Source organism: Cucurbita pepo, chromosome LG01 (assembly GCF_002806865.2).
Source record: "Cucurbita pepo subsp. pepo cultivar mu-cu-16 chromosome LG01, ASM280686v2, whole genome shotgun sequence".
Classification (NCBI taxonomy): domain Eukaryota; kingdom Viridiplantae; phylum Streptophyta; class Magnoliopsida; order Cucurbitales; family Cucurbitaceae; genus Cucurbita; species Cucurbita pepo.
Genome location: NC_036638.1, coordinates 8,893,265 through 8,917,393, shown reverse-complemented (window position 1 = coordinate 8,917,393; position 24,129 = coordinate 8,893,265). Strand labels below are relative to the sequence as shown.

At 37.1% G+C, this 24,129-nt stretch overlaps 5 protein-coding genes and 1 non-coding gene across 7 annotated transcripts; 5 read left to right on the top strand and 1 right to left on the bottom strand.

The window, feature by feature from the left end:
* Positions 1-4,431: 4,431 nt before the first annotated feature.
* On the top strand, positions 4,432-6,540 carry LOC111781252 (uncharacterized protein At5g01610-like). Its single transcript, XM_023661747.1, has 3 exons — positions 4,432-4,708; positions 5,248-5,302; positions 5,899-6,540. Exons 1-3 carry the CDS (start codon positions 4,607-4,609, stop codon positions 6,276-6,278), a joined length of 537 nt encoding a protein of 178 aa, XP_023517515.1. The 5' UTR covers positions 4,432-4,606; the 3' UTR covers positions 6,279-6,540.
* Positions 6,541-6,794: 254 nt separating this feature from the next.
* LOC111809521 (cell division topological specificity factor homolog, chloroplastic-like) lies at positions 6,795-8,861 on the top strand. 2 transcript variants are annotated; one of them, XM_023695938.1, is made up of 4 exons: positions 6,795-6,990; positions 7,777-8,368; positions 8,460-8,504; positions 8,584-8,861. In XM_023695938.1, the coding sequence occupies exons 1-3, from the start codon at positions 6,904-6,906 to the stop codon at positions 8,483-8,485; spliced, it is 705 nt and encodes a 234-aa protein (XP_023551706.1). In that variant the 5' UTR covers positions 6,795-6,903; the 3' UTR covers positions 8,486-8,504; positions 8,584-8,861. The 2 variants fall into 2 exon arrangements, with proteins under 2 accessions (XP_023551706.1, XP_023551705.1); XM_023695937.1 differs by lacking the exon at positions 8,584-8,861 and having other exon boundaries at positions 8,460-8,546.
* Positions 8,862-9,217: 356 nt separating this feature from the next.
* Positions 9,218-9,289, bottom strand: TRNAW-CCA. Its single transcript has one exon. It is a non-coding gene; the product is annotated as a tRNA-Trp (tRNA).
* Positions 9,290-9,497: 208 nt separating this feature from the next.
* Positions 9,498-11,871, top strand: LOC111780132 (eukaryotic translation initiation factor 5A-2-like). Its single transcript, XM_023660436.1, has 5 exons — positions 9,498-9,797; positions 10,293-10,415; positions 10,527-10,583; positions 10,687-10,761; positions 11,399-11,871. Exons 1-5 carry the CDS (start codon positions 9,675-9,677, stop codon positions 11,498-11,500), a joined length of 480 nt encoding a protein of 159 aa, XP_023516204.1. The 5' UTR covers positions 9,498-9,674; the 3' UTR covers positions 11,501-11,871.
* A 768-nt stretch (positions 11,872-12,639) lies between these two features.
* LOC111779373 (probable WRKY transcription factor 4) lies at positions 12,640-15,937 on the top strand. The gene is made up of 4 exons (XM_023659530.1): positions 12,640-13,243; positions 13,706-14,415; positions 14,519-14,677; positions 15,409-15,937. The coding sequence occupies exons 1-4, from the start codon at positions 12,917-12,919 to the stop codon at positions 15,671-15,673; spliced, it is 1,461 nt and encodes a 486-aa protein (XP_023515298.1). The 5' UTR covers positions 12,640-12,916; the 3' UTR covers positions 15,674-15,937.
* A 2,787-nt stretch (positions 15,938-18,724) lies between these two features.
* LOC111809937 (probable protein S-acyltransferase 22) lies at positions 18,725-24,117 on the top strand. Its single transcript, XM_023696417.1, has 9 exons — positions 18,725-19,549; positions 19,637-19,750; positions 20,454-20,858; positions 21,027-21,095; positions 21,193-21,264; positions 21,886-22,014; positions 22,170-22,250; positions 22,692-22,880; positions 22,987-24,117. Exons 1-9 carry the CDS (start codon positions 19,508-19,510, stop codon positions 23,770-23,772), a joined length of 1,887 nt encoding a protein of 628 aa, XP_023552185.1. The 5' UTR covers positions 18,725-19,507; the 3' UTR covers positions 23,773-24,117.
* The last annotated feature ends 12 nt before the right edge of the window (positions 24,118-24,129 follow it).

Sequence of the window (24,129 nt, the reverse complement as noted above, 5' to 3'; positions counted from 1 at the left end):
TGATTTTTCCGTAGAAAGAAATGATGACTTATCCTCTTTGAGCAGCTGGAAGTTTTTAAAGAAAAATTGCGTTTAATCAATAAATTTTCAAATGCAAGATAAAATAACACGTCGTTCAGATACGACTTTAACAGCACCACGTGGTACATTTCCATTGGCGGCCTGGTAGAATGTTTGATCCCCTGTTTCCGTTTCGCAGTTTCTTTTTATATATATATATATATATATATATTCTTTTTTACTTCAAATTAAAAAATCTTTCGTATTAAAACAGAAAGTAAATCAATAAGAAAAAGACTTATATTTCGGGGATTAATAAATAATAAAATATTTATTTTTTTTTCTCTCTACGCCAATTATTGGTTGCCATGTAATCACTTTAATTATTTTAGTATTTCCTAAACTAATAAAAATACTTTTTAACCGTATAAAAAATATCCCTAAAATTTTAAATTTTTTAATAATATAACAACTTTTTAAAAAGTTAAAAACAAATATATATTATTCTTTTTTATCTCAAAAATATCATTTAATTTTAAAAAAATATTTAAAATTATGCTTTTCAAATGTTTCTTTGTACCTTAATTTTTTTTTTAATTTTAAAAATTACTTTTAACTTAAAAAAAAATAAAAACATATTTATTATTAATACCATGTGTTCAAAAATATTAATAACTTTCAAAAGTAATATTAAAATGTTTTTATCGGATCGATTTTAATCCATATATTATATTAATAATTTTTTATAACTTTTTTTTATGAAAGGAAAGGTAAATACTAATTTAAAATTTTAATGGGTAATTTTTTGTTTAAAGGTATTTTTTAAACCAAATACAAAATTTAGAGATATTTTAATTAATTTAGCTTTAAAAAAATATAAAATTTTATTAGAAAAACTAATTTATAATTAAAATTAATTTTCCCTGGTCGTAACTAGCCCATAAAAACATATAACCTATTGAGCTATATTCAATAATTATATTTAAAAAGGGAGGAAAAAAGTTAATTGAATTATATTTAGTAGTGCATCTCAGTGTGGGCCCAATTTGAAATCTACGGCCCCGAAACTCCCATCTCTGTCTCTCTCTCTCTCTCTCTCTCTCTCTCTCATTCTACAGTAATGAGGTGGCACGTGGAGCATCACACGTTAATCTGGGGATGTCCGAAAAAGTGGAAATATCAATTCATAATGCCGCCTCAAAATAATAACAATAATAAATAAAATAAAATAAAAAGAGAGAAAAGTTTGGTATAATATATAATTCATGCTCATCCGCATTCATATTCCCCTTATTATTCTGTAAGCCACAAATGCGATGATATATAAACACGTTATACTCGCATCTCTGTACTAAATGTCTAAAATACCCTTCAATACATAAAAACAACTTAATTTATTTTATCATCAAAATTAATATTTATGCTCGATTGTACTATAGTCCTTGTCTTTCAATACTTTAGGTCCAGTATCGACTCCTCTGGCTAAGTGCTTTCAATTTAATAGGTTATATGCATGTTTAATTTTGAACATTCTAGTAAAATGACCTTAACGTACTTGCGTATAGAGCTAGTTAGGTCGAAGATATTAAGAGAAAAATGAAGGATTAAAGATGGAAGTTATAATATAAAATAAATAAATAATATTAAGAGAAAGATGAGGTGTATGTCTGTGCAGAGATAGACTGGCAAGCGCGTTATGTGGTGCCTGTGTTCACTCCCCCATAGGTCTGGCGGGCCTTTGTTTGTCGCTTAAACTGAACCCATCCAAACCCCCAAATTTCTCCATTATACATTATTTTTTTTTTTTTTTTTTTTGGGNAGTTGTAATTAAATAATTAGTAAAGTTTAGCAACTTGTTATCGTCCAATTTCAAACACCCTAATCGTTCAACCAATTAGTCAAGAATGGGATAGATTTCTGTCTGGCGTTTGCTATAAGCCTTTGATTTTTTGTTGTTCCTATAACGTGAAAGAATAAAATTCGATTTTTTTTTTAAATTAGAGATGAAATAGTATCATGAATTTGTCTTTTTAAGTTCTTAATTGAGTAGACACTTTACACGTGTGTGAGAGCTAAAATATTTATTATAAGTGTATGTGAACTTTTCTCTAATAGACACGTTTTAAAACTGTGAGATTGACAGTGATACATTGATTTGTTACAAAATATGTAGTATTGCTCTAAACGAAAGACGTGCATTTTGAAGAAAGTTGAGTTATATTTTTTAATCCTAACATTTGAAATTTATTTATTTATTATTTCTGTGGAAGCAATTGGGTAGATTTTTTATAAATCTCAAATATATCAATAAAAGGGTAAAATGGTAATTTCAAAAATTACTTAAAACTAAATGTAAATATAAGAAATTAAACTCCTAATATTTGAGTAGTTAGTTTTTAGCATTATATAAAAAAAATTAAAGATAATTGTTGGAGTATTTAATAATCNAAAAAAAAAAAACTAATTTGGTGTTTTTTCATATATATAATTTTTAGTAGCAAGTTGAGTTAGAACAATTTTTAGAGTTAATACTGTAATTCATGAGCAGGGGACACGTGCTTTGACTCGATTAATGCCTGGCTTGATGAGNCAATCGCTTGATAACTTTAATTTCGTAAATCAAACCTGGCAGCTGGACTAATATATATATATATATATATATATATATATATATATATATATAACTTCACAAAATATATTATCGATTACAAACTATAGGATAGAGTTACGTTGGATTGTAATTCAATTTTTGAATTGGGTTAATTCAATAAATAATAATAATAATAATAATAATAATAATAAAAAAAAAGTAACCAAAATTTGAGTTTTTATGTTAAGTTCAATGGATGTTTGGTTCAGAAATGTAAAATGAAAAGAGAATTTTCAATCTTTGGGGTTAAAAGTGAATAAAATCTACCGTATTGGTAGATGTAATTTTGTTGGCTTAAAAATTAGTGTGAATTAGAGTTTTGAGCTGTAAACCATGAAGAGTGGACCCCACCGACCCATGTGCCAAATCATCTTCATCGTCCAATCACCCAATCGAATCATTCTCGTCTTTCAATTCACGATTCCCAGTAAAAGGCGTGGAATTTTCTCCCTTTTAATTCCCTTTCTGTTTTTTCTGNAAAGAAAAAAAAAAACGATTGGTTTCTTTTATCTTTTAATTTTTTTTTTCTCGATTCATACTTTTATTCCGATTCTTTCCTTGCAACTTTCACCGTGACTTTGGTTTTACATAAATTTTAATCCATTTGGTCTTATCCATAGCTTTTTTAAATTAAAAAAAAAAAACTAATTTGGTGTTTTTTCATATATATAATTTTTAGTAGCAAGTTGAGTTAGAACAATTTTTAGAGTTAATACTGTAATTCATGAGCAGGGGACACGTGCTTTGACTCGATTAATGCCTGGCTTGATGAGTCAAGAATGAGCGTGGTAAATAATATAAGAAGTCTAACATCTACCATTTGATGTAATAAAAGTAGTCTAATCACCCTTAATACATTTGTTAATGTAATAGTTCTACTAGGGATATACACGGGTTGAGTTGAGTTTTATTTTTATTTTTACTGATTTGAAATTTTGAATTGGTTGGATTAGTGACTCGAGCAACTTGAATAGAATTCACAATTTAACTCAATCCAACACTCTATTTTTTGTTGAGTTGTCGAGTAATTTTTTAATTATTTTTTAAATAACATACGTCGTAATACATTTTATATTGATAATTAAAATTTTATAAACTTCACAAAATATATTATCGATTACAAACTATAGGATAGAGTTACGTTGGATTGTAATTCAATTTTTGAATTGGGTTAATTCAATAAATAATAATAATAATAATAATAATAATAATAAAAAAAAAGTAACCAAAATTTGAGTTTTTATGTTAAGTTCAATGGATGTTTGGTTCAGAAATGTAAAATGAAAAGAGAATTTTCAATCTTTGGGGTTAAAAGTGAATAAAATCTACCGTATTGGTAGATGTAATTTTGTTGGCTTAAAAATTAGTGTGAATTAGAGTTTTGAGCTGTAAACCATGAAGAGTGGACCCCACCGACCCATGTGCCAAATCATCTTCATCGTCCAATCACCCAATCGAATCATTCTCGTCTTTCAATTCACGATTCCCAGTAAAAGGCGTGGAATTTTCTCCCTTTTAATTCCCTTTCTGTTTTTTCTGTCTTCTCGACCCGCCACTGTTTTGGAAATATATATATATATATATATATAATTTTATTTTAAAAGTCGGTGTCTATTTCATTTATATTTTTATAATTAATTTTATATTCATAAAGAATTTAAAATTATATATATATATTTTAAAATTTTAAGTTAGGCGTTAGAATAGCGAATGGCATAGCCGTGAAACCGCTCAAAAGCCTGAAGATTAGCTCCACGCCAAATTACCAAATTACCCTCTCGATTGCATTTCACACTCACTGGCAATTCACATTTGACAGTGGCGCCTTTGTCTTCTCGAGGTGGCTTCAGATTTATATGGGTGTGGCTCCCATTTTCTCCACTTCTCTTACTTCCCCCATTTTCTTCTCTCCCAGCCCAGCTCTAGAGGGAGTGAAGGTCGGTCCGAGCTGCAAAAATGGAGAAGGCCTTGACCAGAGTGAGCAGCTTAAAGGTCGGGAGCTTGTGGATTTCAAAGAAAGCCAAGGAGGAACTCGCTAATATCACCGACGATTTCCAAGTGAGTTTCTGTTCTTGTTTCTGCTTTGTGTTTGTCAATTTTGTTCGTTCGTTTGTGTTTTGTGTAGCCGTGCATCTGCCTGTGTTTTTCTTTTATTTTAGTGTTGAGTTTCTTTTTACTTTTCGCGATTTGAGAAATGAAGCTACCCTTCATTGTCATTAGCGGTGGACTTTGTACTGATTTTTCTTTGTATATGGCTTAGTACCGAGATTAAGGCGAGATCCGTTGGTTTCTTCCACTAATCAGAGGATTGACCGATAGGGTTATGATGGAAGTGAGAATGGACTGATCTATTAAGGAGATGCTGATATGTATTTCTCTTTTTGTAATGTTTCTTTCAAACGTGAGGTTGATTGTTAAATGTCGAACAGGACGCTTGATGCAAACACGGCAAAATCAGATTATATCTGGATGCTCAAAACCTGCTTTAAGTAGCAATTGGCATCAGCTAAAACTCTGAGCGTCTCTCCATTTCTGTATAGGCGAATATCGAACTTAGACCTTGGTTAGAATCTCATATATTTTATCTTTTGTTGCAGACTTTCTCAAATACCGTGGAAGAGAAGGCAAAGTGGATTTTCAACAAGCTAAAAGGTGACCTCTTGCACATCCTCTCCTTTCATATTAGGATAATTGCATATTCAATGCTGGATTGATGAACCATATTGCTGCTATATCCGGTTGCATTCTGTGGGAAGTGCAGGATAAATGGATAATCCCTACCTCAGCCTCTCAGCTTCTCCCGAAATTTCCCTATGAATGAAATTTCCCCTTTCGTTTTTCCATTTCCTTTTGAATGAGTTCATTATGAATGTGTCAGTAGGACTTCCCTGTATGTCCTCAGTTTCGTTTAACCAGGGCTCTCGGTTTTTGAGCATATTGGGAGATTAGTGCGGAGGAGCTATTATCGCCCCAATCCCTAACCTAATGTGGCACTGGGTTCAGGCCAAAGCGCGCAGCCCTCCTAGGCGCGTAACATCATGACCTCTCTTCTCGTACCGCTAGGGATCAGAATTTTCCTTTGCCCTTTCTGCATATCTGATTTGTTCATATTCTATCAAACTATCTTTCACTCCCTTTATGACTGCCTCTCATCTCCTCTATTAAGTCTTAGTAGATTTACATGAGCTTAATACTGAAGAAAATCATAACCCATCTTAGCATTCAACATTTTTTTTCCCTCCCCACAGGAAAGCCATTGAAGAGCCTGCCGGAATTACTCCGTGAGTACAACTTACCGCCCGGCCTCTTTCCTCAGAACATAATCAGCTACGAATTTGATGAATCCAGGTCCAGGCTGATTGTGTACTTACCATCCGTTTGTGAGATAAGCTTCAAGGATTCTTCTGTGGTCAGATATGCAACACGGGTGAAAGGAACTCTTCAGAGAGGGAAGCTAACAAGCATTGAAGGAATGAAGACAAAAGTCCTAGTGTGGGTGAAAGTGACAAGCGTGATGGTTGAGGGCTACAAATCTGATAAGGTCTGGTTCACAGCAGGAGTGAAGAAGTCGAGACCGAAAGATGCGTACGATAAGCCCCGTGACGCCGTTAGGGTAGAAGAATTCTGATATTCAAACTATGGCACATTGTTAGGCATCATTAAGGATAGCAGGGAAATGAATCCTGTGGGTTACATTAGCTGCATTTGAATCTTGTCTCCTTTTATTATAGATATTGTTTTCATGAGGAGTGTCCAAACCAGTTGATCCATAAAATGTAATGCTTCCCAACTTGCTTACCTAGCGGAGCTGATAGCTTATGAAGAGACTGGTAGTGTTAAGGGTTACAATATTTTTTTAGAGATAAATAAATATGCATTTATTGACTTTTTTTTCCTTTCTTTTTTTGGATTTTCTTCTATTTTTCGTAAAATTAAATTAATTTTAAGAATGGGAAAGGAGAAAAAAGACAAACAGAAAATGGGAAATGACAGTGTTACCAAATTGGCTCGAACTAATGTTTTATTTTCTTTATTTATTTTGGAAACAAAAAGGAGAAAAAAGTAATTACACGTCATCCGAGTAAACGACGTCGTTTATCTGGACATTGGTACCCGACTTTTAGCGTCGTCGTTTCAGGCCTCTGTACGACCGTTGCTCAGCGCTAGAACCTGATAATGGTCCCTAGTCAGTAGTTCTCTCAGGTAAAGAGAGTGAAAGCGCGGGAGAACGAAACAGGGAAAAGAACTCGAAAATGGCGATGCCTGGATATCCAAGGGCTTTTGCAACACTAGGTTCTTGTTATCCACGGCATTCTCCGATCTCCCTTCATCCTCTTAAGGTTTGAAACTCAATTCTCTAAGCTTCATTTCTCTAATACTAAGCTTTCTTATCTTCAATTTCATCCCAGTTTGTTGGCATTCGTCAAATGCATCTCAATTTCTCCAACAAATTCATGGAATAGACTTTGATGTTTGTAAGAAGGAACTAGATTAGTCGTTAGCCTTTGGAAATTTGCATATTAAGTGATATCGAACATGTCTATAGTTTTCAAGTTATTACTTTCTGGAATCTGATTCTGTGATTTGCCATTCTACCTTTTTGTTTTGATCGAAACCTTTCGGCTATATCATTTCGGGATCGCAGTTTGTGGATTCTTTTTCCGTTTCTGACGGCAGTGTTCAAATACTAGTTGTTTAGTTGCTTCTTCAGGTCTTTATTGATTTATTTGTGCCTTTGGACTTGATTTTGAACTCAACTCTTGATGCCGCTTGGACATTTTTCCAGGTTTTCCAGTTATTAATAGTTGTCTTGGTCAAGTAATTGCACCGAGTCGTGTTTGAATTTCAATAGTTGAGATGGCTTAGACTGTGTTTCTTGATAGTTGCAAGACATATACTAACACTGGTTTGGTTTCTCCCAAGTTGCGTCGTTGAAGTGTCTATAACATGAACTTAGATGGCCTATCTACGAAGATTTTTTAAACCTTTCTTTTATTTCAGTTTTAGTTCTGGAGACAATCGAGATGTTTGTTCAGATTTTACTGCATCTTCTGTATAGTGATTGGTATGGAGAAATAAAGGAATCGCGGCTTTCCTTAGTTTGAGATCAATTTATTGTACTGCAGGTTGACCTCTCTGGTTTTGTTCATAGAAGATCTGGAAATAAAGGAATCAAGCCAAAATGGCGCACCATGGCACATGAAAATGATAGCATACATAGTATCTCCCAGCAAGATGTTGAGAGCTCAGCAGATTATGAACGATCACCAAGATCCTTAAGCCAAGAAAGCTTTATCCTCAGTTCCATGAAGATGAACTTCTTGGAACGATTAATATTGGCTTGGAGGATAATTTTTCCATCATCAACATCTAAATCGAACTCTAATGCTATGATTGCCAAGCAGCGGTTAAAGATGATTCTGTTGTCCGATCGATGTGCAGTTAATGATGAAACTAAACAAAAAATTGTGGACAGCATGTTGAGTTCTCTTTCGGATTTTGTAGAAATAGATTCAGAAGATAAAGTTCAATTTAATGTCTCTACTGATTCAGATCTCAGAACGATTTACTCTGTAACGGTGCCCGTGCGAAGGGTGAAGGCTGATTATCAAGGCAGTGAGGAAGTTGGAGCAACCATAAATACAGAATTGAAGGATGATGGAGAGAGATCTGGCTCTGCAGGTCCCATTTTCGACTCATTAATTGCAGAAGGAAAAGGTTCTTAAGTCCTGCTTCATTGTCTCATTTTTTATTTATGAAAACTTAGTGTAGTTGCAAAAACTTTTATTTGTTTGATCTTGTTGTGTAGAGTATTTGCTGTTCTTCGGACCATAGCTATTTCATTTTCAACAGGGTAAGCTGCTAATTAACAAGACTGTGCACTCTAGCTTCTCTCTGTCCGCTTGTTGACCATCGGTGTTTGCTTATAGCAGATTTAAATTAAGGTACGCTGATTTTCAACTCATTAGTGTCGGATGAAAGTGTCCCACATCCGTTAATTTAGGGAATAGTCATGGGTTTATAATCAAAGAATACACTCTCCATGGTGTGAGGCATTTTAGGAAGGCCAAAGCAAAGCTCATACCATTGTGGAGAGTCGATTCCTAAGGTATCAGAGTCATCCTTTACCATTAAATTACAAAAGATTAATCTCATGTCCAAAACTTAAATCTGGACAATTTAAGTTGATATCCATTTTTATTTTTAAAAGTTAAGCTCGGTTTTTTATTTTTTTTAGTTTATTGCCTGTTTTTAAAAATGAAGTCAAATTTTGAAATCTAAAAAAAAGTAGTTTTTAACAACAAATTTGGTTTAGAATTAAATGTGGTTTTTATGGAAGGTGATAAGTTTACCAAAAAAAAAAAAAATTGATAAAAAAAAGAAGAAATAGTTTTCAAATATGACTTTATATTAGAGTGAAATTTTAATTTTTCTGTGACGATCACCGGCAAAGTGTTATACATAAGTTTCAAAAGCCAGTCCAGTTCCAGGCTGTAAATCAAGCCCTAAAGCCCAAGCCCGACTTATAAAGGAAGAAAGAAAAATAGGAAAAAAATGATATGGATTTGAACCTGACGTGAATCGAACACGCAACCTTCTGATCTGGAGTCAGACGCGCTACCATTGCGCCACAGATCCATATGTGAGGTTTATTTCCTTTTATATCAAACTATAATAGAGAAATAACATTTACGTCTTGAGCAATAACGTCATGGTGCCATTGAGTATTTAGTATTTGTTTCCAAAAGTTATTGATTAGATAAAAAAGATATAATTAATAATACTATTAATATATATATATATATATTTATTTATATATTTTTGTTTTTGTTTTTGTTTTTGTTTTTTTTTGAAACCCTAGGATACTCGCTCCCCTTTGTTGCCGTCCATCCTATATTCTTCGTTTTTCTCGTGCATATATAAATTCGCTTCTTTCTTCAACCCACTCCGTCGCACGTCTCTGAGCCTTTTTACTTTTCCGTCATCACCCTCTCCTCTTTGCACTCTTTCTCCCTACAGAGCCATGTCTGACGAGGAGCACCACTTCGAGTCGAAGGCCGACGCCGGAGCTTCCAAGACTTATCCTCAGCAGGCTGGAACCATCCGCAAGAATGGTTACATTGTCATCAAGGGCAGGCCCTGCAAGGTTCTTATCGTTTTCGTTCATGTTTCCTCAATTAGCCCTCATCCTTCGCCCCATTTATCTACATAATTCTTGTTTAACATGATTGATAGTTTTGCGCTCAATCCCCTCTGCTTCAATTTTTCATGTAGCTTCTTCAACGGCTTTCCTTTTATCCCATCTTCTTCTGTGGTTTCGGTTGATTGTGTTTCTGTGATCTTCACTGATCTTCTCCGCTGTTCTATCCTTTATTTATGTACTTACCTATTTTTCTCTTCTGATTTTACTCCTAGATGCTGTCGTCCATCTATTTTAGTTTGTAAGTCAAATTTATTTTGGATGAAATTGAATTGACGCCCAACCTCGTAAAGCTTAAATGGAAGTAATGAATTGTATGGAGATATCATATGTCAAGTCTTTTTCTTTTAGGGTTTTCACCTTTGGTGGTTTCAGCATAATATTATATTTGTTTTCCTTTTAAAAAATCTTGACCTAAGGCACATGCATTATCGTTTGTAGGTTGTTGAAGTTTCAACCTCTAAGACTGGAAAGCACGGACATGCTAAATGTCACTTTGTTGCCATTGACATTTTCACCTCTAAAAAGCTTGAAGATATCGTTCCTTCTTCTCACAACTGTGATGTATGATGATTTTTCTTTTCCTTTTCGATTTTATACTTTTCTTAGCAGGCTGTAAATTTGTTTGAGCAAGTTTTTTTTGTGATTACTGAGTCTTGTATTCTTGAAACACAGGTTCCCCATGTCAGTCGCACTGATTATCAGCTCATTGATATCTCTGAGGATGGATTTGTATGATTAAATTCTGTTTGTTTAGTTCTTATATCGATTTCCCCCCGGTTGTTCATGTAGAGCACCGTGGCTAACAACCCTAATTTCAATGTAAACTTATCAGATTAGCCTGCTGACGGACAGTGGTAACACCAAGGATGACCTGAGGCTTCCAAACGATGAGAGTCTGATGACCCAGGTAATATTTTCTTATTGGCTGTCGACAGTTTCCTGTGTTGTGTTCAATTGGCCTTGATGGCTTGGTAGACCCCATTGCGACTATTTCTTCATTCCTTCACGTTTATTAGCTGGTCCTTTTTTTTATGGGACTTCGTTACTCTGGGATTAGGAGTTATGAGTGTATATATGACTTTCTGTTCACTAATATAGGCTTGAGATAGGTTTGAGTTTCTTGCTAAATGTGGACATGTGGTTTATTTAAGGAGGGTGTACCCTTGAAGAAGGGTTGAAATAGCTGTGTTTTTTTTTTTTTTTTTTGAAGTCTTAAATGCTAAAACGTTGTTTTCAAATGTAGAAATTTAGTTTTTGTATGATTAACTAACAACCATTTAATATTAGTAGATAGAAAAGGATCCCATGATTCCAAGCCAAGATTGTAATTTCTATAGCTTTTCTATAAAGGGTAAATCTTGGTTGATAAATATTGATATGTTGATCTAGAAGTGACTTCCTTTCTTGCGAGGTGGATTCTTATCGTGAGATCAATAGCTTTAGATGATATTACTTCCATATTTTTGGCTGCTTTCTGTTCTATGCGAGCTATGAGTGGCATTAGTTCTTAAGATTGGTCGTCTTGTTCCATGTGCTACATACAGATCAAGGATGGATTTGCTGAGGGGAAGGATCTGATTGTGACTGTCATGTCTTCAATGGGAGAGGAGCAAATCTGCGCTCTCAAGGACATCGGCCCAAAATAGTTTCCTCTGGGAAGACAAACGCAAAAAGATTTTAGAACGATATCCAGATCGTAATCCGTAGTCGTTTGACATGTTTTGAGAAAGCTTGGTTCGATGCTGCTCCTCGATTAGTTGTTTCTTTTACTATGGAGTCTTTACAATTAAGATTTATTTTTGTCCTGCCTATTGCTGTTTGAATTAAGAGTTTTTTCTTGGCTAGTCGTCCGTCATCAAATTATGTAAACTTCATAGTTGCTATGGTTGCTTAAGAGTCGTAGGATAGAATCATTCTAATATTTATTCACCGATGGGGATTTCTTCCTTAGTTATATACTTCTATTGCTTATCATATTGTGCAACTTTCTTTCTTATGAATCTTGGCTTTATGTGTTTTCTTGGTGCATTCATTTATATATACCTACCAATGTTTCATACTTGCTGCTGTATACCGACACTGTTTGTTAGTAAGCGAAATAAAAAGGAGGGCCCTCCCGACTAGAGACGAGATGTCTATGGGGCAGGGTGGGATCCATCTCTACAAAAAAATTTCATTTAGTTTTGAAAATATATTTATATTTAGTGGGGAGGAGATGGGATGAGGCGGGAACGCCCCAAGCCCCATTTATCTAACAGGGAAAATATGTTCTCTGTTCCTTCATATCCATTCTCGAAATAGGGCTTCTTATTCGGGGTAGGTCCTTGTGGAGTCTCAATTACGTTAGCTCAATAAACGTTTTGAATTGCATATTTATTTATTTATTTATATATAAAATATTAAAATGGTTAAAGAAATAGGATAATGACTGCATTTTTATTTTTGTATCCCCGTGGGTCCCTCCTACGACCTTAACCTCTTCCTTCAAAATCAAAGGAACATTAACTGGACTTCATCATCCTATGCCCTATCCTTTCAATTTGTGCCAACGCCTAAATATATTCTTCCTTCACTTTTCCGTTTTTGCCCCTCTCTTCCCATTGAAACTACAGAATCACCCGGTTGATATTTTAATATTTGTTTTCTTTTTCTTATAATTAAAAAAAAAAACCATCTAATTTGAATTTGGAAATTAAAATAATCTTTTAATCAAATTTGAAGTTCCAAGAGAAGATGAATTTAGAACATTGAACATAAAAAAAATCTGTTGTTGTGGGTAATTTTGTGAATTTTGAGGTTAATTTTGTGATATTGGTGGGCTTGGGGTGGAGGCCTAATAATCGGAGCTATAAGCTCAGAGATTATTGAAGAAGGAAACAGAAAGAGAATTACAGAAGTTGTTGTTTGGATTAGTGTAATTACCCCTTTTCTTTATTCGGGGCGTGGACTTTTTTCTTTCAGCTCAATTTCAGATCCCGAGAACAATCCCAGGAACTCGAACTTTTGGTATATTCCAGAAACGCCCACTTTGATTGATTACTTTCACTTTCATTTTTTGATTTATGGGTGACGATGAAGAAGAACCGCCACCGTCCTCGCCGCAACCGCCCTCCAAACTTAAGCTCCGTCCCTTGAGGCCCACTATTAATCTGCCGCCACGGACCTCTATGGAGTCGCTCTTCAGCGGTGGCCCCGGTTTGGGATTTGGGTTTAGCCCAGGGCCGATGACCCTCGTCTCCAGCTTCTTCTCCGATCCCGATGACTGCAAGTCTTTTTCTCAGCTCCTCGCCGGAGCCATGACATCGCCGGTGGCTGCTCCTCCGCTGGAATCTGAGTTCAAAGGCCCTCCTGGTCTGCTCGATTCTCCTGGGCTTCTTTCGCCTAGTCAAGTAATTGCTTAAAATTCGCTGTTATGACAGACTACTTTTATAGCTGTTGGACAATTATGAGAAAAATCCGGATCATGTTTTCTTTACTGCTCTTTAATGGCTTTTTTTTAGGACAATTGATTATGCATATTATACACGTAATTCAGTTTTTGTTTCATGCTTGTTCATAGTGGAAGAAGAAGCAAAATGGTTGTATTAATGAAGACGACTGATTAGTTCATTTGGTTGAGTGGCTTGAATCTTTGTTCAAACTAGTTACCTTAAGATTCTCGAATCTTTGTTATGATGTTACATGCTTGATCATTTGATCCCGTTTCATTTGCAGTTTGAACTATAATCCTTTTGAAACTTTAATGTTTTGAATTGTCTTAGAAGAAATAAAGATGAACATTGGCCTGTTATGTCGTTCTTGGTAGACTTTGTGAACGTTGGCTCACTTTGTTTTGGCATGGCTTGTTATAGGGACCTTTTGGAATGACCCATCAGCAGGCTTTGGCTCAGGTTACGATGCAGGCTGCAGAAGCCTATTCTCATAAGCAAATTCAAGCAGCATCTTTGTCACCATCAGTAGCACCCTTTGCGTCGTCCTTAGAGCTTTCGACGACCTTTCTGGGCGAGAAGACTAAAGATCATCCGATGCAACCGCCATTCCCGAACGCTGGAGTTGCATCCAAAGAGGTATTGGATATCTCTCAATCAGAGCAGAGAGTGCAATCTTCTTTGTGTACTGTTGGTAGACCTGCTGATGATGGCTACAATTGGAGAAAATATGGACAGAAACAAGTGAAGGGCGGTGAATTTCCTCGAAGCTACTATAAGTGCACGCACCCGAATTGTCCTGTTAGGAAAAAGGTTGAACGATCTCTTGAAGGACAAGTCACTGAGATTATCTACAAGGGGGAGCACAACCACAAACAACCTCAACCGAACAAGCGGGGAAAGGATGTCGTAAATTCTAATGGATGTTCAAGTACTCATGGAAATCCTGAGCTATGTTCTCAAGTTCAGAGAAAATTGAACGAGCTGAAAGATGTGTCTTTCATAAAGAATGATCAAGAATCGAGTCATGTTACGCATGAACAGTTGTCAGGTACTAGTGATGGTGAGGGAGGGAGTGAAATAGAGACTGGAGTGAATCGAAAAGATGACGACGAGCCTGATGCCAAGAGACGGTAAGCATTATTATGCAGATGAATATAGCTTTTCAACTTACAAGTATATAGCTGCTGCTTGTTTTTTTATTGATATGCACAACGTTCTACCTCTATTATGCAGGAACACTGAGGTAAGACTTTCTGAGCCAGCATCTTCTCATAGGACTCTTGCAGAATCCAGAATCATTGTGCAGACTACAAGTGAAGTCGATCTATTGGACGATGGCTACAGGTGGCGAAAGTACGGGCAGAAAATTGTCAAAGGCAACCCTTACCCCAGGTGAGTCGTGAGTCGTAAGCGTGCTTTTTATCTCATTAAGTTTCAGTAGTTCGAGTTATAGAAATGTAGATTGCCATTATATCAACGAACAAAGTGGTCTTAAAAATTCAAACACTTCAAAACTAACATCTTCCTTTGTGAGATCCCATATCGGTTGGAGAGGAGAACGAAACATTCTTTAGAAGGGTGTGGAAACCTCTCAGACGCGTTTTAAAAACCTTGAGGGAAAGTCCAAGGAGGACAATATCTGCTAGTGGTGGGCTGAACTGTTACAAATGGTATCAGAGACAAACACTGGATAATGTGTCAGTGAGGAGGTTGAACCCCATAGGGGGTGGACACGAGGCAGTGTGCCAGTGAGGATGCTGGGCTCGAAGGGGGGGTGGATTGGGGGGTGTCACATCGATTGGAGAAGGAAGCGAGTGCCAGTGAGGATGCTGGGCCCCGAAAGAGGGTAGATCGTGAGATCCCGCATTGGTTGGGGAGGAGAATGGAGCATTCTTTATAAGGGCATAGAAACCTCTCCCTAGCACACACATTTTAAAAACCTTGAAGGGAAGCCCGAAATGGAAAGTCCAAAGAGGACAATATCTGCTATCGGTGGGCTTGAGCCGTTACATTCTTGGTCGTAATTCGAAATGTCAAGACTGGTCTATGTTTGCGCGAGATGTTGTTGACACTATCTTTGGGATTGTCCTTTTTTTACATTCATCAAACGATCTTCATTGCAGGAGCTACTATAAATGCACGACATCAGGATGCAATGTTCGTAAACATGTAGAGAGAGCTTCAACGGACCCGAAAGCTGTCATAACGACATATGAGGGTAAACACAATCATGACGTTCCAGCTGGTAAAATCAGCAGCCACAGGTCAGTCAACAGTAACGTTCCACAGCTAAAATCACATAATATTTCAAATAAGAACAATGATCATGGGAACTCCCGACATCAGCATGCTGGAGTTCTACGGTTAAAGGAAGAACAAATAACGTAGGTTGTTCTAGTTATGAGCAAAAAGATCATACTTCTCTGCCTGATGCTCTCTGCTTGTTTTATATTTCCCACTTCCAAAGCCATACTTCATAAATCAATACCATTTTGTCCACTCCTTCATATACAGTCAAAAAGGAAACGATACATGAAGAGGAATTAGTTTGTAATGGTTATTGTATGTATGTACCTGAAAGAAACATATTGTTTGCATTCTTTTGTAAATGAATCTATATATTATTTACTTATGATTGTGATCCGTTCCATATTATTTCGTTTTTGGGTCGAGCTGTTTCGTGGGTCTTGAAAATTTTCTGTTAGCTGCCTGACTGTCTGGTTCAAGGGACATGAATGTGTTGTAATGTGATCGAGTTGTTAGTGAACATTCAACCCAAATGTGGTATGGTCCACGTGTCGATTGTGAAAGTCGCTGAATACTCGTAAGTTGTTAAATGTTGGTTTATAAATGTGGGACGAAGAGTCAGTTTGATCTATTGAGCTAGATTTTGTGGTTAGACGATCTGTTCGGAATGACTTTCTAAATGTTTTCGTTGGCAAGTCTTCAGCAGTGATTCCAACAGGCTGTTCAAAACGACTTTCTAAATGTTTCATTTTCGTTACTCGTGAGCTACTCATGATTGAATGAAGGCATCACATGCTTGTCCAACCCATTTCCTCTTTTTAGTTTCATCATTTATAAGGGTGAAAATGTGTCCCTAAAACCTTTAATTTTGCCTTGTCCCCACCATCCCCTTAGACCTTAACCACACACACACATTCCAAACTTGTGGCATTCCTTCCTTAAATAAACAAGGATACAAAGCTTCAAGACGAGGAATGAAAAGTCTCGGGTTTAGATTTTTAAGTTTATTCTATTTTATACGCTAAAATTTTAAAATGTTTGCTCAGTGTGACAATCATACTTGTTCAATGCATGTTGTCTACAGCCGCATGTTGAATGTCCTGATCATACTTGTCTAGGACATGTTATCTAGTGTCGCATTTTTGTTTCAAACTCATTTTATATGCTTTCATCTTAGACAGATTTTTATCGATAGTATATTTTTTTTAAAGCAAATTTAACAAATGGAACACATTTTTTAAAACAAATTATTATTATTATTTACATTTTTTAAAACTAATTGAACAATATCCACCAAAGAAGTCCTTGAACTGAAGCAGTCTACCAACATATCCAAGTACTGGGCCTTCAAAATCCAAATCTTTCTGCAAATTTTGGACTGAAATCACAAGAAAAAGGTCATGTCTTTTACAATTTTCACAGTTTTGCCATTCAATTTACGAGTTATTAGGATAAAGGCCAAAATAAATAAATAAATTAATTAATAAATTACAACAGTCTAATAATTTCTCTCCTAATTGTGTAGACACATAACGCCACGTTTATTTTCAGTAGCTCAATCATAGAGACTCTAAAGTTAAACGTCAATTACTTGAAATAATTATATATTGGATGACCTTTCAAGATTTTTCATGTTAGTTTATGAGGAATAGTTTTAGAGTGAAAAGTAAGTAATGTGAACATGTAACCCGGGAGGTTGGAGCCAGCCAAATAGAAATTACGAATTTTAATTGTAATTACCCTTAAAAAAAAAATATGAATTTTTAAATAAACAGAAGGTGGCGGGGAACAAAAAATAAAAAATAAAAAAATTAATGCGATCCAGTATGGCAGTCCACAACTTTGGTAGGCGTTGAAGAGGATTCATGACGGTCCGATGAGACGACGAATCAAGTTCAAGAAGGTCGGTGAATCGAAATCGACGGTGGAGAGAATTCCTCGGGTCAACGCGATTTGCAAATCTATTCGGCTAGGAATTCGCGCTGGTAAGGTGCAAATATACTAAAAACCCTATCGAGGAGCGACAGTGAGTCCTCCAAAGAGAATTTAATGCAGTTGAGCTACCCTGCCACAAACGCTGCGTTTTTGTATTTTTTTAGGTATTTAATTATTATTTTACCTTTTTTTTTTATTTTTTTATTTTTATTTTTTTTATTTACGTTCAGAGTACTGGTTGTCTGCGGTGAGGCTCTATGATGATCTGTGTACCCCCTTGATCATGTCCGTTGGATGGATTTTGAGAGAATGAACGGTTGATGCGAAGGGATTTGACCTAGATTAGAAAAAATGGTTATTTAAATAATACTCATATTAAAAGTTTAATATTATTTTTACGTTTCATGATAGGGTGGTGACTTGGGTTAAAATTGAAAATTAGAGGGGTTCAAAAGACCTAGTGACTCGAAAAACCTGATCCACTAAACCCAATTCAAATTACAATTGGGTTATGAATTTTAAAAAATGGGTCTACAAAAAGGTCTCAACCTGATCTAATTCAATCCACGAACACTCTCTGTCCTGAATAAATAGTGCAATATCATTCTATTTTGAAAATTGATTTTTTTTTATAGAATAAATGCATTTTAATTAATTTTTTTTTTTTTTTTTTAATTACATGGAGCCCAATGACTGACAACAAAATGCCAAGTTCATTTCCAAAACCTTACCTTTTTTTTTCCTTCCAAAAGAAAAAATGACTAAAATTAGGCGCTAAACTACACCCAATCCAGAGAGTCACTGACCCACATCTCACGTTTCCTTTAATGTAATGTCATTCTCTCGCATTGGGATTCATTCAAGTTCAAGTTTTGTTCGTTAAGCTCGCTTGTTTATCAAGTACTGTTCTTGGAATTTCATCACCCAGATGAGATTTCACTACAATAATGGTGTGGGGAAGTGTAAAATTAAAGAGCCCAAGGCAGAATTTTGATCTAAATGCTTAAAGTTTTGGCATATCAACTAGTATTCACTGTGTTCTTGCTGTACTTTCTGACCTTTTTTTGCATATAATTTGAAAAAAATGAAGGAACAGAAAGGAATTGTGGATACAAAAGATGGTGTCTAATCGTTTTCTGGGTACCAACTACCAATTCAATACAAAAGGACAGATTCAAAAAAAAAAAGCAGAAGAACATTTAATGGAGTAGTGGAGTGGTTTGGTTTAATTCATTTGCGTTCAAAATAGTGAAAGTAACAGCAGCTAACAAGTGTTTGGGCTTTTAGGCGTGAGGGGGTCCAATTTCTTTAGTCTACTTGTTTGTTTTGTTGGTCGAAGAAGAACCCAGAAGCAATGGGCGTTGAAAATTGAATTGAAGGGTTGTTTTAAAGAAGGGAAATGGGATTTAGAAAGCGAGAGGTATGAAAATGGCAGTGGTGTATCCTCTGGAACACATGATTTGCCCAGGGAAAAAGGGTAACGCTAGAAACAAGAAAAATTAAAGTAAAAGGGAGGTTGCGATGTAATTATAGGGTTCAAAAGCAAAACCCAGCCCTGCTTCTATCCTTTTTAGTTTTCGATTCTCCTCTCTCCTCCCCTTCACGGGTTCACAGATTCCTTCACGGAAGCTTTTGCAAGCAACCCAAGAGAACCCAGAGCCAGGCCAGGACAGGCCAGACCCTCTTTCTGTTCTTTCTCCTTTCGCCTCCATGACTGCTGAGCCAAGCCAAACAACAAATCGGTCAAGCCAGACAAATCATCCTTGCTGTCTACTCTTTTAATGCTCACATTCTCTTTTCAGCAATACCCTTATCTTTCCCTTTCTCTTCTTTGTTTTTCTTTTGATTTGAATCCCAAATATGACTAAACTTCAGTGGCAAATCTTGTAGTTTCTGTGGGAAATGGAGAAAAGGGGGAGTTAATTATCTGAATTTCAGGCTCAAGGAGGAAACCCCATCTCGTTTCCTTGTTGTTGTTATCTTGCTTTCTTCACTTTCGCCATTTTTTTATTATTGTTTGTATTCTTCTGGGTGTGCCCAATGAGGAAGCACGGATGGCAACTTCCATATCATCCTCTTCAGGTTTGTATTTCCTCCCCTTTTCTCTTTTCGTTCATCATACATACATTTCCACCGAATTTGAGTTTGATTCTCTTTTTCTTCTTGAAGGTGGTTGCGGTTGCTGTATTTCTGGCTCTGGGGTTTGCTTTCTATGTCTTCTTTGCTCCCTTTGTTGGGACGAAGGTTTTTCAGTATGTCATGATTGGCCTATATACTCCTCTTGTAAGCTCTCTCCCCATTATCCTTTTATATGCAATGGTTCGAATGGGGCTGAGATCTATCCCTTCTGCGTTTGTTTGTCTCTGATTTAATCTTTTGGTTCTGCGATTTTGATCTTTCCCCACTTGTAAGATCTCTTTTATTTCTCGATCTCCCTCATTCAGTCCCATATGATCTAGCTCCGCCTTGTTCCCTTCGTTTAGCCTCTTTATGAACTTTGAAGCTAATGTTGCCTGATAGGGAGTTTCAATGTTTCAACCCAAAATGAACCTGAACTTTATGGCTTTTGGGCTATCTTGGAAGAATGGGATGGTTCCAAATCCTGTTTATTGTAGTGTTGGAACCCCATGTGTCCTATCAATTACCAATTTATATGTATAAGATGAGGTTGGTGTATGTAACTGATAGAAGTTCTTCTGATGGGTATGAAATTTTGGGTCTGTGGATATCTGTGGTGGATGGAAAGAGTTCGAACTCGAATACTTTCCCCATGAAGTGTATCATATTTGATGTTTTGAGCATTCAGAGACGAAATACAGGGCTTGTGCTCTTTACTAGCTTTGCTGATAATCAATTCCAAGATCTGGAAAATGAAATGTGCAAGCCACTTCATTCTGCCTGTTCTTTATCATTGATATCTTTTTGTGGAACTTGGTTTTTCGTTTCCTTCGTTCGTAAAAGCTCAGGACATCTCTTTTGCTTATAGATTACGTGTGTGTTCGGCCTATATATCTGGTGTGCGGCGGCTGACCCTGCAGACTCGGGAGTGTTTAAATCGAAAAAGTATGTCGATATTCCGGATGAAGGAAAGTGTTCTCAACATAAAAGTTCTAAACTCGGTGAGGAATCGGTGATATCCACACGTGATCCCAACGGTGTCTCTATGGAAGAAAAATCTGTCGGTAAAGATACTATTGGTGGTGCAGATGCAAATTCTAAGGACCTACTGCAGAAAGAGAATGATAGTCCAGCATCAAAGAAGTTGTCCTGTCTTTCGCTGGCGTGCTTCCCTTGTGCATATGTGTGCAATTGTTCGAGTCCGAAAGAGGAATCTTCCGAGCAACACATGAGTGAAGATGGCATGTTTTACTGCAGTTTGTGTGAAGTGGAGGTGATTGATCTTTCGAAGAGCTCGTAGTTTCAGTAAACTAGTCGGTTATAGGAGACCAAACCGAAAAAACTTCTAACGAACGCTTACCAAAACATAATTTGGAATAAGAAAAACTCAACTCAGGATCTTTCTCTATGTTTAACTAATCTGAGCAATATTCTGGTTCAGGTTTTCAAGTACAGCAAGCACTGTCGAGTTTGCGATAAATGTGTCGATCGTTTTGATCACCACTGCCGGGTATACAAAATGTTTGAACTTTCACTTCATTCCCTTGCTCGGTCCAGCAGCTACACGGATCGTTTTCTTACAACTTTTGTACTTTGTGGTTCTGCAGTGGCTTAACAACTGTATTGGCCGAAAGAACTATCGGCAATTTTTCACCCTCATGGTTACCTCTCTCCTCCTGGTAAGTTCGAGCCTCCTCTCTGTTCTTGTACAATTCCGAAGCATTGCTTCGTCAAGTCCGTTTATAACCTTGGCCCTTAGCATACTTCTCAGAGTGTAACAATTGGATGGCAGATAATTTTTTTAAATATGCTGAGCTGTGGAAGAGCTATTTCCCTTAACCATAGATATATGAGTTTCTTTTTAGGATAGCTGCCCTTATGTTTCTAACATCTTTACCAAACAACCAAAAAGTTTTCTGTAACGGTCCAATCCCACCGCTAGCAGATATTGTCCTCTTTGGGTTTTCCCTTTCGGACTTCCCCTTAAGGTTTTTAAAATGCGTCTGCTAGGGAGAGGTTTTCACACGTTGTAAAGAAGGCTTCGTTTCCCTCTCCAATCGATGTGAGATCTCACAATCCACCCCCCTTTGTGTCCAGCGTCTTCGCTTGACACTCGTTCCCCTCTCCAATCGATGTGGGATCTCACGTTTTTCTGAATTTCAAAACACACCTACTACCCTTTATGGTACGACCCTAATCTCTCCTTGCAACATGACAACACCTCAAGACCATCCCACCAGAGTAGATTACTTTTCATGTCAGTTTCATTTTAATTAGTTATTGACAGGTTGAGATTGCAGCTTATTGTACAATGGTCGAGTGGAATCCTTGTTTTGATCTGCTGTGTGGTCGAGAAAAAACGTTTCTCTGTGGAGATCTCCTCGAAGTTGGGTAGCAGTTTTTCTTTGGCACCCTTCATTGCCGTAGTGGTAAGTGATCCTGACCATTGCTCGACTTTTTGAAGCATGATTGGTTCGCTAAATTAAGTTGAAATGTTGAGCAGTTTGAATTGTTTTTTCCCTACAAGAAACATAAATAACATCATCATCCATTCTGAACTGCTCACTATAACTTTCATTCTCAGGCGGTTTGTACGATCTTGGCTATGATAGCAACACTGCCACTTGCTCAACTCTTCTTTTTTCACATCCTTCTCATAAAGAAGGCAAGTGCAGCACTGCATGTTCTCTTTTCTCCGTTTTTATTATTGTTTTTTTATCATGAGATCCCACATCGATTAGAGAGGAGAACGAAGCATTCCTTGTAAGAGTGTGGAAACCTCTCCCTAGCAGACGCGTTTTAAATCTTTGATGGGAAGACAGAAGGGAAAGTCCAAAGATGATAATATCTGCTAGCGGTGAGCATGGGTTGTTACAAATGGTATTAGAGTGAGGTATTGGGCGGTGTGCCAGTGAGGATGCTGGGTTTCCAAGGGGAGTGGATTGTGAGATCCCACATCAGTTGGAGAGTAGAACGAAGCATTCTTTACAAGGGTGTGAAAACTTCTCCCTAGTAGACGCGTTTTAAAACCTTGAGAGGCAATATTTGGTAGCGGTAGAGTTGAGCTGTTACGTTACTGAATTGTCTGCATTTACATCTGAAACAGGGAATTACAACATATGATTATATCATAGCTCTAAGGGAGCAGGAGCAAGAGCAACAGGGAGTTGGTGGCCAGCAAAGTCCTCAAATGTCTGTTGTCAGCTCTTTAACTGGACTAAGCAGTGCGAGCTCGTTCTCTACTCTCCACCGAGGTGCATGGTGCACTCCGCCACGCTTGTTTCTTGAAGATCAGGTAAAACGAAGTCGATCTTCTGTAGCTTGTTCAAACTTGTTATAAATATTGAAAATCAATCTGCATTTGCCGTTGGGTGAGTACCTGTTTTTGTTTTTCCTTTCAGTTTGATGTGATTCCACCAGAGACGGGGTCTGTTAGTTCTCTAGGAAAGAGGACGGTTAGTGAAGAAGCAACAAAGAAAAAGAACCCTGCGGCTGTGAGGATCAGCCCATGGACTCTTGCAAGACTAAATGCTGATGAGGTTTCAAAGGCTGCTGCAGAAGCAAGGAAGAAGTCCAAAATTCTGCAGCCTGTGGTTAGATCAGCAACTCCTTTTGAACGAGAAACAGATAGCGGTTTTGGCAGCAGTAGTCATCGAATGGTTTCACGACCTGAAAATAATAGAAGGCGAGGGAATAAACGAGTGCGTCTTCCAGCTGATCTACCTATGCAACGCGTGACGAATATTCCACCAAAAGCTGTTGAAAAAGGTTTCTCTGGCACATCAACCAGCCTTGGTCCTCTTCAGCTTGAAGCACGCAGTGCTTTCCAAACAAGTAGAGCAATGTCGAGCTCCACCATGGTCGCCTCTTCTCCAGAGAGCAGTTTGGACTCGCCCGACATCCATCCATTTCGAATATCCTCCTCTGGAGCTGAAGAGTCTAAGAGACTCACGGGTTTATCCACAGCTAATGCAGCTGCTGCTCTAAAGGGACTTCCACTGTCAAGGTCAACAAGTGATGGATATGAAGCTTCAGGCGGGGAGGACAGCGATCGTGTTCCTTCGAGGATTGTTCAACGACCGACAACGTGGAACAACATCTTATATGGTTCAGATCACGACGAGAGGCTTGCCCAACTGCAAGCATCATCTTCTAACCAGATTAACCGAAAACATACCCCATTATGAGCTTTCCGAACAGGTTCATCCCAATATCGTCCCGGTGCAAAGCTGGTAATTCTTTCATTCTCCATCCAAGGAATTCAAGCATCAATCAAACAACCTATTCTGTAAAGTGAAACACTGTCTTGGCTCTGCAATCAGAGAATCAAGACATCACAGAAGATGAAAATAGAAAACTCGAGTTAGCTGAGGCTGATCTCGACAGTCGAATTTATTAGTTTATTGTTCGAAACTCCGGGATTTGGCTTGGATTGCCTTTGTGAACTTGTGTTAGTTTCAACGGATGAATTCTTGTCAATTCTGTACCCATACATAACCCATTTGATGAAATGGCGACATTATACTTCGTCATCCTAGGTTTAC